The 20,316-nt window shown below is 37.9% G+C and overlaps 1 protein-coding gene across 2 annotated transcripts in view; it reads right to left on the bottom strand.

Annotated features, from left to right (window-relative positions):
* Positions 1-907: 907 nt before the first annotated feature.
* The window catches only part of CBR (NADH:cytochrome B5 reductase 1), a 36,038-nt gene continuing 16,629 nt past the window's right edge, over positions 908-20,316 (bottom strand). For both annotated transcript variants that reach the window (XM_010276618.3, XM_010276617.2), the window contains 2 exons: positions 1,281-1,367; positions 908-1,160 (listed from right to left, as the gene is read on the bottom strand). In XM_010276618.3, the coding sequence (XP_010274920.1) occupies positions 1,068-1,160; positions 1,281-1,367 (180 nt within the window). In that variant the 3' untranslated portion in view covers positions 908-1,067. The remainder of the gene's footprint in view (positions 1,161-1,280; positions 1,368-20,316) is intronic.

A 20,316-nucleotide genomic window follows, 5' to 3' on the forward strand; every position in this document is an offset into this window, starting at 1 on the left:
ATCGATTATTTTCAAGGTTTAAAGTATCAATACATATCATATCGGGAGCTTCCTGATACTCCCCTACAGGGAGTGTTTCGGAGTCTCAACTGATTCAGAGGGTGAACAAACCTTAAACCAGCCCCTCTAAACCAGATTCAAAAAAAAAAACTAAAAAAAAAAAATACACCACTACCGTCGTATCTGCATAATATAGCTCATGAATCCTAATTGATTAAGAAATCTTGCTAGTAACTCCTAAAACATAGAATAGAAGTGCTATTGCCATTGAAATGTAGATATTTTGAAAACTTTGCTTTAAAAGATTTATTAAAACTTGTTAATATATGTTAAATATTATAAATTTCTAATCTAAAAATGGAGTGAAAATATCCTTGATCACGACCTTACCCAAAAATACCAAAAAAAAAAAAAACCCAAATTACATCATAAACTCTAATTGCATTTTATACCCTCCTCTCTTTTAATGAATGTTGATTTAAGTTACTTCAAATCTAATTTTCCATTAAATCTAGCAGCTCTACTGACCAAGAGATATCTCATCTTCAAGGCCCAAGATATGATTGCAAGATCCAGATTCACACAAGAGGCCAGGTCACAAGGGTTTTTCCGAGGTGTTCTGATTAGAGTCCCATATTCATGGACTTCATAGTGTTGGAGGGCAAGGTTCAAAGTATCGATACTGGCCGATATGCCTACGTGCCGGCCGGTATCGTCCCTTTTTTCAAGTATTTCTTATTTTTTTTGGTTTTGGTTCAGAGGGCTAGTTTAAGTCCTAACTACCCTCTAAACCAGGTCCTGACCCGTAGGAGCGTATTAGGAAGGTCCCAATACGATACATATTGACCGACCGATACAAGCCGATACGTAACTATTTTTTTTTATCCTTGTTCGAGATGCAGTCATATATATGAAAAATGCTTAGTCACTTCTCAAGTGGTTAAAGAAAAAAACGTACTACAACTGTTTCAAATTAAAGAGTTGTTTTTAGGAGCATGGAAAATTTAGACGTCTCTTGTTTAATGACTTCCATGCAAGAGATAAATAGGCAATGAGAGGCAAAAAATTTAGAACTGGAACTGCATCTCTGAAGTGTAACCAAGTTCTTCAAGGTGTGCAGCCATGGCCTTGTTCATGGGTGGTGGGCCACACCTCAAAATCTGCAAATAATGGGATTAAAGTTCAGCACTAAATTTTATATACATAATAATGTAAATAATGGTCTGAATCCGAATCGGTGCATAGTAAGATATTGAGTCAATGTAGATAGTTTAATCTACCTGGACATCAGCTGCTGGTAGTGGGCAGTGGGTCTTAATCATTTCCTTGGATACGAACCCAACGCCACCATTCCATACCTCTGGAGGCTGTGGGATTTAAAGCAGGCATCATCAGAAATTGATGTATACTTTACTAACAACAGTGGCAAAAGAGAAACATTATGCTAATGACAAGAAACCAGAATTAAGTATAAAGTAAGCAATGATTAAGAAGTTAGTCATCAACCTGCAAACATGAAATCTGGATTTCGTCCTCACAATACTTCAGGCATGCATTATTGAGAATATCTTCCATTAATGAAAACATACAAGTACGGAGATGTTCGGATTGTTGAGGATGGTGTGAGGACAAATTTTGTGAAGATATAATCCAACTAAATGGATATGGTATGAAACTTAAAGATTTTGTTTTTCTATATTTTGTATTACAGTGTTTTAGTAATCGTTTTAAAAGACGACCCAAGTACTTTTTCATGAGTGGCAGTTCAACCATTTGGAATTTTGGATCAAACAGGTCAACCCTATAGTGTAAATACAATAAATAATGCATAAGCTATATACAAAAATATAAAAATTACAGAAATATGTAAAAATAATTGGATGTCTTTAATTAATTATACATTCATCATATTCTATTAAACAAAAATAAAAAAAAAAAAGTGTGAGAAGTGAGAATTATTGACTAAACATACAAGAAAAAGAAAAAAAATAAATACATACCTACTGATGGTTCAACAGTTCAACCAGTAAGGTCAACAGGAATAAAATTTTTCAATCTATTTTTTTCTTACAGCAGGGAAATAGATCTTTGGAAGATTACTATTCTGAAATGATGGGTCTATGTGAAGAATTTAATATTTATCAACTCATTTCCTCAAATATTACAGTTATGGAGAATCAGATGAAGGATTCATGTGTTGCAAAGCTTCTTTCTATGATTAAATCGGAGTATGAGTTGGTTTGATCTTAGGCAGCCCTGAGTTGCCTTGTTTGGAGGACTAGGAGTCTAGGAGGTTTTCTCTTGACTTCAGAGGGCAAAATTATCAGAGAATCATCCAACACCCACGGTAGATCAATCTGCATTGGCAGTTTATGGAAGTGTTGGCTGTGGGGGTCTTAGTAGTCATAGAGGTGGACATGCATCTAGTGGTCGAGGTAATCCTATTATAGTGGCTGGTCGTGAGTGTGGTGGAACCACGAATACCAGATTTTGCACCTATTGTTTGGATGAGAACATGATTGATTATTGAAGAGATTTACATGGTGTACGTGTCTGTACATATTATAATCGTGAGGACACATGGTTGACGTTTCTAGGCTGCTTACGAGACCTGGGAGTTATGTAAATTAGGTCTCATATCATGATGACACCTCATCTGCCCCTTGGCAGTCATGTATGAGTTCCTAACAATCTGAATGTGAGACGATGACAATTTCGAAAGAGCATGCTTTATTGGTAGTTACTGCACCAACATCTTCCATTGCTTACTCTTGCACATGCATCAGGTACTGGCTCCACCTGCCTTCTGTTTGCCAAGTCTGGCATGTATCTGGAGTTGGACAAATTTGCTCTACACCTCAACTATTTTTGTCTTCAGTATTTTCAGTATCTTATGTTTCTCAATTTCCATTTAACCTCTGTTAATGAGTAAACTTACAGACACTAATATAATATCCCTCTTGTTGCGTTTTACAAGACATAAAAGATGAAGAGGCAGATTAGTGGAGGGCTTGAGTCAAGTGGTCTTTATTATCTTGATGGTGAATGGATAGTCTTTATTGTCTGCAGATACATCGTTCTAGCTCATTTGCCAATTGGTTCATCCGTCATTAAGAGTTCGCGTGTTTTGTTTCCAGCTTTTCAATCAGTTCCTTCCATTGATTGTGAGGCATGCCAATTCAGCAAGCATCATCAGGCACCATTTCCTCCATGGGGCTTTGAGAGTCATGTGTCTAAATCATTTCAACTTGTTCGTTCTGAATTTCTGATCTATGGGGTCCTTGTCTAGTCACTTGTTATATATTTGATGAAAGATTTGAGCTGTTTTCTATTTTCAAACATTTTTTATGGAAATAATAACTCAGTTTGGCATCACTATTTGTGCTCAAACATATTATGTTCATATACCACAACAAAATGGTGTAGCAAAATGTACAAATCACCATCTTTTTAGAAGTGACTAGAGCTCTTCCTATTATTCAAATGAGTGTTCCAAACAAATATTGGAGTGATGGTGTTCCCACTGTATGTTATCTTATTAACAGGATGACTTTATCTGTGTTAGGAAATAAGATTCCATAATTTGTTCTCTCCCCTTCTATGTAGTTGTTCCATCCACATAGATTAGGATGTGTATGTTTTGTTCACTTGTTTGATTCTAATATCTTGATAAATGTGAACCCCGTTCTATGAAATGTGTATTTATGGGATGCTACAAGACAGAGAAAGGGTATCTCACTTTGTTAGTACTGATGTCACTTTTCATGAATCTGCAACCTTATTTCTCTATGTCCTCTTCCTCTTCATCCTCTTCATATGACCAGTAAAAGTGTACGTACACGTGGCAATATCAAATGATGATGATAATAGTAAGCAACCAAATGAAACCATTAACCTATTTAACCAGGAAAATGGACTATGATTAAGACATTAATTAATGGACTATGATTAAGACATTAATTCATTTTTTTCTTTGTATTTTAGTCATTTATATCTTTACTAACAATAATTTTTATTTTTCAAACATTTTTTGTTTAATATGAAGAATATATAATATCAATGCATGTTCATATTTTTCTATAAAATTTATAAAAAATCCTATATTTTCATTTTTAATATTTAATTTATGAGATAATAAAAATTACTTATTTACCAAGAGGAAATGCAATTCCAATATATTGTTTGAATATTGGTTTTTAATGTTGTGGTCAAATCAATTATTTATATATAATATATATGTTATTTATTATTTATTTATAAATATGTTATTTATATTGCATTTTTGTAAACTTTTTATATGATGGAAATAGTTGAAGAAATACTTATATTTTTTGTTTTTTTATTTCAACTATTATGTTTTTCTTTTTTTTTAAATAATTTATTACTTTTTTAAAAAATTAAATCAGATCGTATCAAATTCAAATATCTAACATCTTGATCGGATTCGGATTTGGATTCGGATTCGAATCAATATTTATGAGATCCAATTGAATCTATAGGTCAGATCAAATTCGAATCAAATCTGATCTGATTTGTTTGCATCCCTACCAAACCACTTGCCTACGATGACCTAGCTAATTAAATTATTAAACCATTTGACATGGTTAGTCGGGTCACGTGTAAGACATTAATGCTCTTTATTTTTTATCCTAATTTTTACCCATTTCTATCATTAATGAAAATAATTCTCATTAATCACACTTTTTTATATGATGAATATATAATATTATAGAATGTATCCAAAATTATCAACAAATTTCTACATTTTCTAGAATTTTATGTATTTTATTATTTAATAATAACATTCATTTGACATGGATAGTTTAACCACCAATCCACCACTTGGATGGAAAAACCATTTTGCTTTTTTGGCTGATTTTAAATCATGTATTCTATTTTCATCATCGATAGAAGTAATTCTTACATCAAACCGGTTTTAAATTTTGCATTTCATTTATATCATTGATAAAATAATTATTATTTATCATACTTATTTTTGTTTATATTATTAGTATATAATATTATAGATGTGCCCAAAATTATTTCATATTTTTTGTACTATTCTATTTTTAAAAAAAATATATTTTTAATTATGCATCATGAATTAACCTATTTGACTTGAAAGGTTGAACCACTAACCCATTCCCTAGATAGGAAGACGGTTTAATTTTCCATCGGTTTTAAGTTGTATATTTGATGTCCATCATTAATCAAATTATGTCTATTTTATCATAGTTATTTTTTAATATGACAAATATATAATAATAGAAATGTGTCCAATTTTTTTCAAACTTTTTTCTATAGTTTTTGTATTTTTTATATTTCTAAATTTGTATTATTTATTTATGATATCATGAAATTATTCATTTGACCTAAATGGTTGAAGTACTTACCCATGACCTAGATGGAAAATATGATTTCATTTCTAGGTTTATTTTAAAAATATAAAATTCCATTCTATTAATAATTATTGTGTATGCATTTATTAGTGGAATTTAATGATGATAAACAAAAGTATTTTTTATATTTTTAAATTTGTATTATTTATTTATGACATCATGAAATTCTCCATTTGACCCAATTGGTTGAACTACTTACCCACCACCAAGATGAAAAATATGATTTCATTTCTGTGTATTTTAAAAATATAAAATTTCATTCTATTAATAATTATTGTGTATGGATTTTTTAGTGGAATTTAATGATGATAAACAAAAGTATAAATGTTGGATCCAATAATATAGAATGTGATTTATTTAATGACTTAAATGTGAGACTTGATGAGAGGTAATTGAATGTACTTAATGGTATTCTTTTAATTACACTTTCTACCCTTTTAATGGAGATGAACTAAATTCAAGAGATGGGGCATTTCAGTAAAGAAAAATTCCAGAAGCCAATACCTCCTCATTCGCACTTTTATTAGTATAGATTCTTTCACCCAAGCCATATCACACAAGTTTACAATAAGACTGTTTGGTTTGGAAGAAAAGGTAGCGAGAGGAAAGTGTATAGGTTTCCTTACCTTTCCCTTTTCATACCTTTTCTTTCAAACCAAACACAGCCTAAGAAAGGCCAAGAGATCTTGGATTGTCCATCCTTTATGCCATTTTTGTTTCCTATGATTCACTGTCTCATTCAGCCCATGCTTTTATCTCATATCTGTCTGCAACTCCTACTACTAAGTATATGCAAACTGATCCTATGTGGAAGACAGCTATGGAAAAAGAAACGTCAGCCTTACACTAAAATGGAATTCGGGTGCTTGTTCCTCTTCTTCTGGTAAGAAAGTAGTGAGACGTCAGTGGGTGTAGATATGAAGTTTCAACCAGATGGAATGGAACTCTTGAGAAGGCAAGACTTGTAGCTAAAGGGTTCACAGTTCACACAGACTTACAGCATATAGATTTTGATGAAACATTTTCTCTAGTTGCTAAAATCACTTCAGTGCTTGAGCAGGAGTGTTAAATGGTTAGGCTCCTCTCAAATGAAGATTCGGAAATGTGGATAACAAGTCAAAGTGGGGGTATCCACCTAAGTTTATAGAAAATGGGAGCTTAGCAAAACCCAATTTAACCAAAAATAGTTTTCCTCTTTTGGCAATTTGCCCAATATAAACCCAAGAATCTAAATCTGTAGGACAGGGTACCTTATGGGAAGGCATTAGCACCCCACACACGCCCGGTATTAAATCAGCCTCTATTTCGTTAGGTTCTCAAGTTAAAATTTTAACAGTTTTGGACTTGCTTCTATTGAGAAATGAACCACATACACCAACTCATAAACAAGTAATCAAGAGAAATAATTAAAGATAGGAAAGGAGGAGCTAATAATGAATTAATCAAACTAAAATCAATCAAGACATATTCAGAAAGCTAATTCTAACCACCAACACACTAATCTGAAATGAAAATTAAATTTGATAAGAATAACTCTATCTCAAAACCAAGAAGCAATGTTGGAAAAATGGACTAATAGGATTAAATGCAAAAAAAGGTGAAAATTTATCCTAATTTATGTAATATGGAATGATTGGGAGAAGACCAAACTATTAGAAGTTCAGAATGAAAAACTAATTAGAGCAAATGCAGTAAAGAAACACTAAACATCAGTTATATACCAACCTACTATTTAACACCAAATTAATTTCACTAATTAGGGCATGTGTTGGTCAACCAATCATAAATTTCCTGTCTTATGGTATTTAGATAAAAGATTCCAAATCGGAATTTATGATTGGTTCACCAATACACATGCCCTTCGTGTTGATCCAGCAGGGTCTGTTTCCCATTGTTAGGTTGAAGGGTTTTATGTATTGATGGTTCAGCTGACAAGTGTTCTTATTAGCCTGTATTTGTGTTTAAGTTGTATACTGGGCCTGTGTTAATGGGCCTAAGTTTATTTGGTGTTTTAAATATTCTGGGTGTCCCATCACTAATCAGGGGCATTCCAGACATTTCCTGTAACATTGTACTGTAATCTAATATAAATGATAGTACTGTCGACTGGGTTAAGCAGTTCGACATTCTCAGCACCTCTTGGTCTCCTCCTTTCTACTACTTCGGCTACAACATTTCAGCTTACATGGTATTAGAGCATTAAGCAATTTCCTGGTTACAGCCGACGCCATCTCCTCTCTCTTGCTGTCTTTCTTTCTTTTTTTATCTTGGTTGCTGCGGTGAAACCCTAGGGTTGCAGGAGAACAATATAAGGTTCGAACCTAGGGTTTCCCTTGGTTGTAGGGCACAAGGGAAGTAAGACCCAGAAGTTGACGTCCTACTACACTGTTTCTAGTAGTGAGTAGCCATTCGGCTGCTAAGAGAGGTCTGTATAGGACAGACCTAGATTGAGGACTGATTTCAGCAGTCCTAGTATTGGCCGTAGGGGGGAACACTCTCTACAGTTGCAGTAATCGAAGCCCAAGAGAAGTCTGCATAGTGCTGTGGTGGAGAGCTCTCAGCTTCAGGTCGGTTACCAGCTCACAAAACACCTTATTTGCTGCTGTAACTGAACTACTTCAGAATGTGACAGTCTCGGCAAGTCTGAACCAGTTTTGCGAGTTGTCAGAACCTTCTTCAATACTGCAACTAGTCTTTTTTTTTCAGCACTGTGAACACTTTGGCTAGTCTGAAACAGTGTTATCTACACAGTCTGCAGCCAAGATGTCTTCAATATCCGGAGAGGTCTCTTCTAGGGATATCAGACCTGGTGGGAGGTCTTCAAATCTGGAAAACCCGAATCTGCACAGCTTGCAGATTACAAGTGTGTTGCTGGATGAACTTCAGGGAGTGGTCTGTTTCTGCAATGCTTTTTATTACTTCCCGTGATCTCACAGGCTACTTAGATGGGAGTAAGAAGGAACCTGAAGTTGGCAGTGCGGAGTATGCAGTGTGGCGCAAGGAGAATGCCACAGTTATGTCCTGGCTGCTTGCCTCTATGACTCCACGAGTTGCCAGGACTGTTCAACACTTTCCCACAGCAGCCAAGATTTGGGAAAAAGTGTCTAAAACCTATGGACAGAAGAAAAATAAGCTAGAATCTACATATTGAATCAAGACATTGCTGCCTTAAGGCAAGGGAATATGATAGTTGCAACATATTTTGCAACTCTGGAAGGACTTTGGGAAGAACTTGACCATCACTTGATTTTGGACTGGGAAAATACCAGGGACAAGGAGAGACATGATAAGCAGATTGAAGAGAGCAGAGCCTTTAAGTTCTTGGCTGGCTTGGACCCAGTGTATGAGGGCATAAGGTCACAAATTCTAGGAAGAGATGAACTGCTCGAGTTACATCATGTTTATTATCTGGTAAGGAATGAAGAAGTCAGGAGAAAGGAGATGCAAGTTGACTCTCAGATTCAACCAGCCGAACAATTTGGTGAACATTCAGCCCTGATTTCCACTAAGGGAAACAGACATCCAGACAAGAAGCATCTTAAGTGCACTCATTGTGGGGGTGAGAGACATGTAAAAGAAAAGTGTTGGGTCCTGTATCCTCACCTGAAGCCAGCTGCATTGAGAAAGGACAAGAAGCAACAGAAGGGTCATGCGGCAAGTGAGAACCTTGTCACTAGTAACAATGGTGACAACTCACAGAGTATACCAACAATGGCTTCTTCTCCCAAGGGGCAGGTAGATGATTCCTCTGGAGCCGGTGCCTTGGGCTTCACTGCTAGTGAGGTAGAGGTCCTTAGCCGAGCTTTAGCCCGTCTAAGGAGTAATTCTTTTGCTTCCACCTCTCTTGCCAGATCAGGTATAGTCTCTGCCTTTAGTGCAACTAGTTCTATTGATTCTACTTATTGTGTCATTGATTCCAGTGCAACTGACCACATGACACATATGTCCTCCTTATTCTCTTCATATCAATTGTTATCTGGTCAGAATAAGATGAGAGTTGTTGACGGGTCTTTCTCCACCATCTCTGGAAAAGGGGTGGTTGACCTAAGCAAGGACCTCTCTTAAATCAGTTCTACATGTTCCCAGTCTCACCTCAAATCTTTTGTCTATTTCAAAACTTACCAAAAATTTGAACTATAGTATAACCTTTTTTCCTACTCAGTGTGTCTTTCAGAACAGATTGACGAGGAGAACGATTGGGAGCGGTCATGAGTATGAAGGCCTCTACTATTTTGATGCAGACATCGGTTCAGCCTTACAAGCATCTACTGCTAGTAGTCCGGAGAGTGCAGAGTCAATAGCTAGGTTGCATCTGTGGCATGGTAGGCTAGGTCATTTACCTTTCTCTTCATTAGAAATGTTGTTTCCTGAATTGTTTAAGGGCACTTCAAGTCAGAGTCTAGTTTGTGAAGTATGTCAAATGTCAAAACAATGTAGAACTATTTATCCAATTTCCAGTAATGAAATTCGAACTCCTTTTGATTTGGTTCATTCTGACGTTTGGGGCCCTTCACCTATTGTTTCTATTGATGGCTTTCGTTACTTTATCAGTTTTATTGACCACTACTCAATGCACATGGATCTACCTGTTAAAAGGAAGAGATGAAGTGCCACGGATAACTATGGCATTTTGGAAAATGATTGAAACACAATTTGATAAGAGCATTAAGCAATTCCGGTCAGATAATGCTACTGAATATTTTGAAAAATCCTTGAACTTATTCATGGAAGATGCTGGCATGTTACATCAATCATCCTGTGCTAATACCCCTCAGCAGAATGGGGTTGTTGAGTGCAAGAATAGACATCTATTGGAGACAGCTCGAGCCTTACTATTCCAGCACAAGGTTCCCAAGCAATACTGGTCTCAAGCTATACTTACTACATCATATTTGATAAATCGGATGCCATCTAAGGTGTTGGGTATGAAAACCCCTTTTCTCTGTTCTGTGTCCTACTCTTCCTGACTTTCCTCTTCCTCCACGGGTCTTTGGTTGTATATGTTTTATACATGTGAAGGATCCAAAGAAGACCAAGTTAGATCCTAGGGCTACGAAAGGAATATTTTTGGGGTATTCTCCTACACAAAAGGGTTACAAGTGTTATGATCCTATCTCCAAGAGAAAGTATGTCACCAGAGATGTGGCCTTTTTTGAGTCTCAACCCTATTTTCATTCTTCTCATAATCCTATTCAGGGGGAGACTAGTGGGATGGAAGAGGATTCTCATTCTCCCTCCTTTTTTCTTCCCCTATCTGCCTCGGGCTTCCATCCTCTTCTTCTACTCCTAGTCGTGGCATCCCGGGTCAGCCTAGTGAGGCTCCCACTGTGTCAGTTACCTCTCCTGATACTGCAAATATCCCTGAAGGCTCCAGTAGGGAACAGAAAGAGATACGAATCACCTACAACAAAAGGAAAAAGGGACCTCAAACTCATGACAGCAACCAGTTGGACTCAGATCAATCTGTCTCTGCAATCCAAGGTAATTCCAACACACATACTTCTAATTTGGATCTTCCTATTGCTCTCCGTAAGCCTATCCGTTCTTGCACCACTCAGCATCCCATTGCTGATTTTGTTTCTTAATCACATTTATCTCCAGCCTATCACTCATTTGTGTCTGCTCTTTCCTCTGTACATGTTCCTTCTAGGTACTCAGAGGCCATGTCTGATCCAAGGTGGAAAGAAGCTATGAATGAAGAGATGAAAGCCCTAATGAAAGCAAGAACTTGGGAATCAGTGAATCTACCAGAGGGGAAGAGCACTGTCGGGTGCAAGTGGGTGTTTACTGTAAAGCATAGGGAGGACGGGTCCATTGAGAGGTACAAGGCTAGGCTTGTGGCAAAGGGGTTTACTCAAAAAGAAGGGATTGACTACAAAGAAACCTTTGCCCCAGTAGCAAAGCTCAACACAATTCGGGTTCTATTGTCATTAGCAACAAATTTTTCATGGGAACTTCATCAGCTGGATGTGAAGAATGCCTTCCTAAATGGTCACCTTCATGAAGAGGTATTTATGGAACCTCCACCAGGCTATGACTTTGATAGAAAGGTGTGTAAACTGAGGAAAGCATTATATGGTTTAAAGTAGTCTCCTCGTGCATGGTTTGAGAGGCTTTGTGGGGCCATGAAGAAAGTGGGGTACACTCAAAGTGGTGCAGACCATACCTTGTTCATAAAGGAGACAGGATAGCAAACTTACAGCACTCATTGTTTATGTGGATGATATGGTGATTATCGGGAATGACTTGGAAGAGATCAAAAGACTGAAGGAGTTTTTAGCTTCTGAATTTGAGATCAAAGAATTGGGTCATTTGAGATATTTTCTTGGGATTGAAGTTGCTAGGTCAAGAGAGGGGATCTACATATGTTAGCGGAAGTATGTTCTTGACCTCCTAGAGGAGACAGGCATGATAGGGTGTAGACCAGCAGATACTCCAATAGAACAGAATCATGGCCTACAGAAATCAGTAGGGGAGGACTATTGTGATAGAGAGAGATACCAAAAATTGGTAGGGAAGCTGATATATTTATCTCTCACTCGTCCAGATATTGCTTATGTTGTGCATGTTGTCAGTCAGTTCATGCACTCTCCAAAGATCCCTCATATGAAAGCAATTCAAAGGATTCTTAGATACTTGAAGACTTGCCCAGGAAAGGGAATTCTATTCAGAAAAAACAATAAAATTGAAATTGAAGCTTATACTGATGCAGATTGGGCCGGTTCTGTTGGGGACAGAAAATCAACTTCAGGATATTGTACATTTGTGGGAGGGAACCTGGTTACATGGTGCAGTAAGAAGCAAAATGTAGTTGCTAGATCAAGTGCCGAAGCTAAATATCGAGCTATGGCTCACGGGGTTGCTGAACTCCTATGGCTCAGGACTCTTCTTAATGAGCTTGGCATTAAAGCTGAGGGCCCTCTCAGACTGTATTGTGGCAACAAGGCTGACATCAACATTGCAAATAACCCTGTGCAACATGACAGGACAAAACATATTGAGATCGATCGACATTTTGTTAGAGAGAGAATAGTCTCGGGAGAACTCTACATTCCTTCTACTCCATCTGAGATGCAAATTGCAGTGTACTGACTAAAGGGTTGGCTGCAGCAAAATTAGTGGACCTTCTTGGCAAGCTAAACAGATTGACATCCATGCTTAGCTTGAGGGGAGTGTTAGGTTGAAGGGTTTTATGTATTGATGGTTCGGCTAATAAGTGTTCTTATTAGCCTGTATTTGTGTTTAAGTTGTTATGTACTGGGCCTAAGTTTATTTGGTGTTTTAAGTAATCTAGGTGTCCCATCACTAATCAGGGGCATTCTAGACATTTCCTGTAACATTGTATTGTAATCTAATATAAATGATAGTACTGTTGACTGGGTTAAGCAGTTCGACATTCTCAGCACCTCTTGGTCTCCTCCTCTCTTCTACTACTTCGGCTACAACATTTCAGCTTACACCCATGATCATGATACCACTAATCTATGTTTGGTTTGGCCTTTCCATTCATTCAATGCCTTTGATCCAGCTGAGATTCTGATTGGATGGTCTGCATTCCATCAGGAAATGATTGACCATTCATATGTGGTTTGATCTAAAGGATCTTGTAAAGGATAGTCTGGAATAACCAAGTTTATATTCTAATTGGCCTTGATCTTTTGGCTAAGTCTAGAATTGGTCTGAAATGAAAAGATTCCAAACAAGGCATGTGATTAGTTCAACAAACCAGCCTTGAAGTAGATGGTCAATTAAGATTCGATTTAGGCGAAGGTATGCATAGACTCTGAACTTCTTCCCCTACACATCCCCAGAGTTTGGTTTAGTTAATTTATTATTGAATACCAAAAAGGACCATAATACCCCTACATACTGATAATTCCAAATTGATGCAAAGAAGCAGCTTACAAAGAGCTACAAAGGACCTAGACTAAGACAAAGAAAGGTGCAAAAATGGGGTCTCCACGAGCATGATTTGAGAAGTTTAGTGATGCTATGGTTCCATTTGGATTGCATGGGTGTTAGTTAGATTGTTTGGTCTTTTAGAAAATCTCAACTTCATGCAGCAACATCCTAGTGGCGTATGTGGATGATATAGTGATAACAAGAATTGACTCTAAATGCAACAATGATTTAAAGATATTCCAATGGGAGAAGTTTCATACTAAAAACTTGGGTAGGCTTAGATATTTCTTAAGAATTGAAGTTAATGTAGTCTGCCACAGAGATTTTATTGCCCCAACACAAGTATACACTTGACTTACTTGAGGAGACAAGTATAAGGCTGTAGCTACACTATGGATCCAAACACTATGCTTGCACCAGATTAGGGTGAGTTGGTAGATGATCCTTGACAGTTAGAAGATTGGTTGGAAAGTTAAATTATCTCGTCATTACTCATTCAGACATTCCCTTTGCTGCTGGTGTAGTATGCCAATTCATGAGCAAATCTCAAGTACCTATCTTGAAGCTGTATTCCAGATTTTACAATATTTGAAGGGATCACTAGGTAGAGAAGTGGGTATAGAAATCATGGACACTTGACTGTTTTGGATTTTGTAGATGCGGACTAGGTTGGTTCATGGGCGAGTTGGTAGATGATCCTGGACAGTTAAAAGATTGGTTGGAAAGTTGAATTATCTCGCCATTACTCATTCAGACATTCCCTTTGTTGCTGGTGTAGTATGCCAATTCATGAGCAAACCTCAAGTACCTATCTTGAAGCTGTATTCCAGATTTTACAATATTTGAAGGGATCACTAGGTAGAGAAGTGGGTATAGAAATCATGGACACTTGACTGTTTTGGACTTTGTAGATGCGGACTAGGTTGGTTCATGTACAAGTCGATGTTCTACAACAGGACATTAAACATTCATAGGATTGTGCATTGGAAAAATAGGAATGTCTTCAGGAAAGAGAAACCAAGTGTAGTGATGTTGCAAGAAACAAAACTGTCAGAGATGGACAGGAGATGGATAAGAAGTATCTGGGGATGTAGAGGGCTAAGCTAGTGGTCCTTTGCCCCATCTTGGGGAGCATCTACAGGAATTCTGACAATTTGGAAAAATGAAGAACTAGAGTGTCTAGAGAAACTTGTTGGGCAATTCTCAGTTTCAGTGAAGATGAAAAAGGAGAATGACAATAAGGAAAGGGTTTTAACCAATGTGTACGGCCCTAACTCCTATAGAGATAGAAACCTTTTCTGGGAGGAACTAGCTGCAATTAGGGGATTGTGGGAGGGTCCATGGTGTGTGGGGGGAGACTTCAATTTTATCAGGTTCACAAATGAAACAAATAACTCCAATAAGGGCATAACCACAAACATGAGGAATTTTAATGCTTTGGTGGAATCTATGGAATTAAAAGAACCCCCTTTGTTGCAAGCTACCTTTACTTAGTCAAATTTCCAGGAGGTCCCAGTGTGTTCTAAATTGGAGAGGTTCCTATACTCAGTTAACTGGGAGGAGCTTTGGGGAAATCTCGTCTTGAAAGCACTTCCTAGAGTAACTTCGGACCACTACCCCCTTTATCTTGGTTAGGATTGTTGGGAGATTATTAAGGGGGATTTGTGGGAAGTCTTTGAGGAATTTCATGAAAAAGGGGAAATCTCACCTAGAACAAATGCAACCTTCATTGTTTTGATATCCAAAAGAAAAGATGCAAAATCCCCAAAGGACTTCAGGCCTATCAGAGAGACTGAAGACTTGTTTGCCCTTGGTGATCTGTCAATTCCAAGGAGCCTTTGTTGCTAGAAGGCAAATTGTGGACCAAATTTTGGTGGTAAATGAGTGTGTGAAAGAAAAGAGAAAGAAGAGAGAAAAGGGCTTGATTCGCAAATTAGACCTAGAAAAAGCCTATGACTTGGTGGGCCAGGACTTCCTCCTCGTTGTGCTAGAAAAGATTGGAATGGGAGAAATGGAGAAATTGGATCAGAGGTTGTATTAGTTTAGTTCATTTCTTGATCATGATAAATGGGGTTACTAGAGATTTTTTCCTAGCCAAAAGAGGGTTGAGACAGGGAGACCCTATATCCCCCTTCTTATTTACTCTAATTGCAGAAGTCCTAAGTAGAATGATCACTAAGGCTAATTTGGATAACATGATTAGTGGATGGAGGGTAGGAAGGAATGAGGTGCATGTCTCTCACCTTCAATTTGTGGATGACATTATCATTTTCTGTGATGGCAGTAGTGAGGCTGAACTAGGAAATCTAAAGGACTTAGTCAATGAGCTCCAAAGATTTTCAAGCTTAACAGTAAATTGGGGAAAAGTTGTGTGGCTGGAATCAAGGTGGAAGAGGGTGGATTGCAGCTTCTGGCAGAAACCCTAGGTTGTGAGGTGAAAGAGTTGCCCTTAGACTACCTCGGCCTGCCCTTGGAAAGAAACTCAAGATCTGATAGCTTTTGGAAACATGTCCTAGAAAGATTTAGCAAGAAATTGGCTATGTGGAAAAGGAGTTATTATCTCTCTAGGGGGTAGAATAACCTTAATCAGATCCACTTTAGCAAACCTGCCCATTTACTTTCTCTCCACCTTTAGGATCCCAGTCAAAATAGCTAAGCAGCTTGAAAAATTCATGAGGGACTTCCTTTGGGAGTTGGGGGATGAAAGAAAGGATCACTTGATAAAATGGAAGAAGGTATATAAACCAAAGGAGCAGGGTGGCTTAGAATTGGGAATTTGACCAAGAGGAATACAGCACTGCTAGGGAAGTGGCTTTGGAGATTTCCCCTAGAAGGAGATAGGTTGTGGCACAAGGTCATTGAAAGCATTCATGGTTTAGATGAGAACGGCTGGGATGCAAAGCTAGACTCTCATACTTCGTCAAGATCCCCTTGGAAAGCAAAAATTGAGGTACTTCCTTCCTTCCTTAATTCCATCCATTTTGATGTGGATTGTGGGAACAAAATCCTTCTCTAGGAGGACCTCTGGATTGGTGATATACCTCTTTTCCAACAATTTCCAACTCTTTACACCCTCTCAGACTACAAGTTCAGACTTGAATCCACCTTTGGTGCTTCTTCCCAAAATGGGATTAGTTGGAATTTTGGGTTCAGGAGAGGAATAAGGGACTCTGAATTTGCTTTCACCTTTGGAGATTGTGTTCTTAGACCAAAACTCACCTGATGGCTGTTTCTCTTGTGCTTCTTTCTTCAATCTCTTAGTTAACTCCTCTTTCAAAGGTTTGGCCTTCCCATTGAAAGAAATCTGGTGTAAACCCATCCCACCCAAAGTTCAAGGTCTTTGTTGGGAAGTTTTCCTTGGCAAGGTTAACACTTTTGACATGCTACAGAAAAGGAGGCCAAATACTTGCCTTTCTCCTCACATGCGCACGCACACTCTGTAAGGCCTGTGGAGAATCCATTTCCCACTTAGTAATTTCCTGTCCTCTTCTATCCTGTATTTGGGAATATTTTTGTTCTCTTTTGGTTGCAGATGAGCCCCTCCACAAGAAGTGGTAAGCTTATTCAACCCCAATTTCCTAAGGCTCAAAGCAAAGTCAACTGGCTCACAAGAAACATGACTGTTACCTCTCTTTGGGTGGGAAAATCAGCAAATTACCTTAGCGGATGAGTTAGCTAAGCAAGGGGCTTCAAGGGAACATTTATTTTGGGCTGCTCTGTAATTTTATTTCTAGGTATTTCTGTTTTTTAAATTGATGTAATACTTGCTAGAAGAGGTAACAACTCGTGCCACCTCTTGGGTCTCCTGTATTGCCTCATATTTCTGATTAATAAATTATCTTCATTCATCAAAAAAAATGGATGGAATGTGGATTATGGTGAGGTGAGGGTGGACAATAAAAAAATGCCTGCCACACTTCAACTTCTTTATTCTTCAAAAAAAGGATCATGTGGAGAACCATAGGAGCTGCTATGGTGTGGACAATTTGGGAAGAAAGGAACAATAGAATTTTTAATGAAAAGGAGCAGGTTAAAGGAGGAACTGTTGGAAGCTATCCTGCTCCGAGCTGCATATTGGGTAAAAACTTCAAATCTCGGCCTGAAGTAAAACAAACTGGAACCCACCCTAAAGAGGTAAGACAGGATTGGAGACCACCAACTGAAAGTAGGCTGAAACTGAACATCGATGGTAGCTCCTTGGGTAACCCAAGAAGAGCTGGTATTGGGGGAGGGAATAGAAACCACTAAGGCTGTGTTGTATTCAGGTCCAGAAGGTATAGGAGACTCAGTCATGGCAGAAACCTTGGCACTGCTACCAGTGATTTAAAAGGGCGCACAGGCGAGGTGCATTTTGGGGTATGCGCCTTGCCCAGGTCCTAGAAGCACTCCTTTCAAAAGGAACATGCCTGGTGCGCCTAGCGCCTCAGCCCAGGCGTGCGCTTTTTTGCTGTTTTTTGAGTCTAACGGCTGGGCCGGGGGCTCCGAGAACCCCCTATTTGCTAGTGTTGTTCATTCATTCATTGCAATAAATTATCTTTTTAAAAGACAATGAAAGTTATAAAATCATTATTTTTTATGTGAGAAATAATAATTTCAGACCCTAACATAGACTTGTTCGCGCTTGCCTCGAGAGGCATGGTAAAAAGGCGACTCATAGAATCACGAATGCAATATGGTTTACATCACATTAGCTACTTGAAGCAATGCAATTAAGGAGAAAAAGGGATTGTGGGTTTTATATGCTTGAAAATGCTTTATATGTTTGCTTTTATTTTTAAATTTTCATTTGAATTTGTTTTACATGTTATGTTTATGTATTTTAAGATAATAGCTTTTCTAAAACATTTGTTTTAAAATTTAAGTTTATATTTTTTACTAACATTATATTTAATATTCTTTTAATTTTTGCATTTTTTTAAATTTTTTTGGCATTTTTGTTGAATTTTCTTCTTTTTTTTATTTTTTAACTTTTTTTTTTGTAATTTTGCGCCTTTCTTAAAAAGGCGCACGCCTCACCTTGCGCCTCAGGCGCAAATTGGCCCTTGTGCTTTTTTTGCGTCTTGTGCTTTTAAAACACTGGCTGCTACAAGGGTTGAGATTATCACAACAGCATAGCCTCAGAAATTTGGATGTTGAAGGTGATTCACAGTTAGTAATCCATTGGGCGAAGCACCTCAAAGAAGCACCATGGAAATACAGACATGCATTTAGAGAGACTGAAGTGATTGCAAAAGACTTGAGTACAAACTTCAGCTGGGTGAGAAGAACTGCAAACGGGGTAGCAGATACACTAGCTAAACAGGGAGTAAATAGGCAAAGTATTTCTGGGCATACTTGTAATAGGGTACTGATGAATACTGGGTTTTGCAAACGGGTGTATTAAGTTTAAATCTTAAGTATTAATGAAATCCTTTTACAGATTAAAAAAAAAAAAAAAAAAGAAGCAGAATATAGTGGCAAAGTCTAGTGCTAATGCAAAATATGGGGCTATGAGCCATATTACAGGTGAAGTAATATGGCTAAAAAGCCTCTTATAGGACATCAGGATTACCATGACACTCCCTATGCATCTTCATTGTGATAATCATGCTGCCATATACACATCACTTCAAATCCTGTGTTTCATGAGAGAATAACACATAGAAGTTGATTGTCATTTTGTTCAAGAAAAACTTCAAAGAGAAGAAATAACTACTGTATTTGCAAAGACTGAAGAGTGAAGACAGATAATCAGTTAGCAAATTTGTTCACTAGACTCTACATAGTGCAAGGGGATAGACTTATATAACACTGAAGTATTGCTGCAGACTAGCCACAGTAGCAAGACTACTGGCTCCGTGGTCATCTGGTTAGTAACGCTTGTCTAAGAAGGATCACGGACTTTCTCCACAGAGGCAAGCCATGGACACTCTTCACACTCAGACTTGGACCACAGATACCCTTCGTGGGATGTAAGACAATAAATAAAGCAAGTTGCAGTCTAGGGAGCAAATAACTGGAAAGGCCGTCTATATGGAAGATCTTCTCTCCCCTGAGACAACACGTGGTAGGAGCCTGCGGGTGTGGGAATCAGAGCGAATATGCTCCCTGCATCACAGTCAGAGTGAATATGCTCCCTGCATCACAGCCCAACGTGTGTCCCCTCATGGGAGCAACCTAGGGACTAGAGCCCTTAACCACCTAATGAATATTCTAGAATTCTTGATCCTTGCCCATGCACAAAGTGAGCCCTCCCTTCATCTATAAATAGTAGGGTTCATGATGTTAAAGGGGGTCATTCCATTCATTTGATACCTTCAAAGTCATTCTGTCACCAGTGACCTAACCCTAGAGATCCTTCAACTCCAAATGTTATATCAGTCTAAGCAATTGAGCATTCTAGCCCTAGTATCATTTCATCCTTTATTCCCTGAGAGTTCTATTGTCATCATCCCAATCCAGTCTCATCCTTGACGCCCTGTTCTTCCTAGCATCCTATACTCTACCTCCAGAACTTGGACCATCTTCACAGTGTCATACCTACACATAGACAGCGGATTGATTTCATCACTAGCAAGCTGGGTTTATATGACATATATATACTAGCTTAGTGTTGGAGTGTGTAATCTGTTTAATAAGTGTGTGATTTCATTCTTTATTTTATGTTTTAAGTAGTGTAGATGGCAGTAGGGTATTCGGAGATTTCCCTTAGAATAATAAGGACACTCCAGTCCTTAATTGTACATAACAGGATTATGATGTGACTTGACACCATTTACTGCCTGGTTGGGTCTATGTAAGTAAGAACTTTTGTCAACAGGTAAATAAGCTCTTTCACTCATTCTTTTCCCTCTTTCCTCTCCAACCTTCTTCCTCTATTCTTGTATTCTGTCTTATTACACTCTTAAACCTTACCCTGACATTCTGATACCTCCAAGACCCCCTTGTTAGACATTTACCATTAGAAACCTAAAAGTAATGGAAAGATTACAATGATGCCCCTCTATTCAACTCCATCCTATAACCAAAATTACAA

Source organism: Nelumbo nucifera, chromosome 4, assembly GCF_055504915.1.
Source record: "Nelumbo nucifera cultivar China Antique chromosome 4, China Antique-T2T, whole genome shotgun sequence".
NCBI classification, from domain to species: Eukaryota; Viridiplantae; Streptophyta; class Magnoliopsida; order Proteales; family Nelumbonaceae; genus Nelumbo; species Nelumbo nucifera.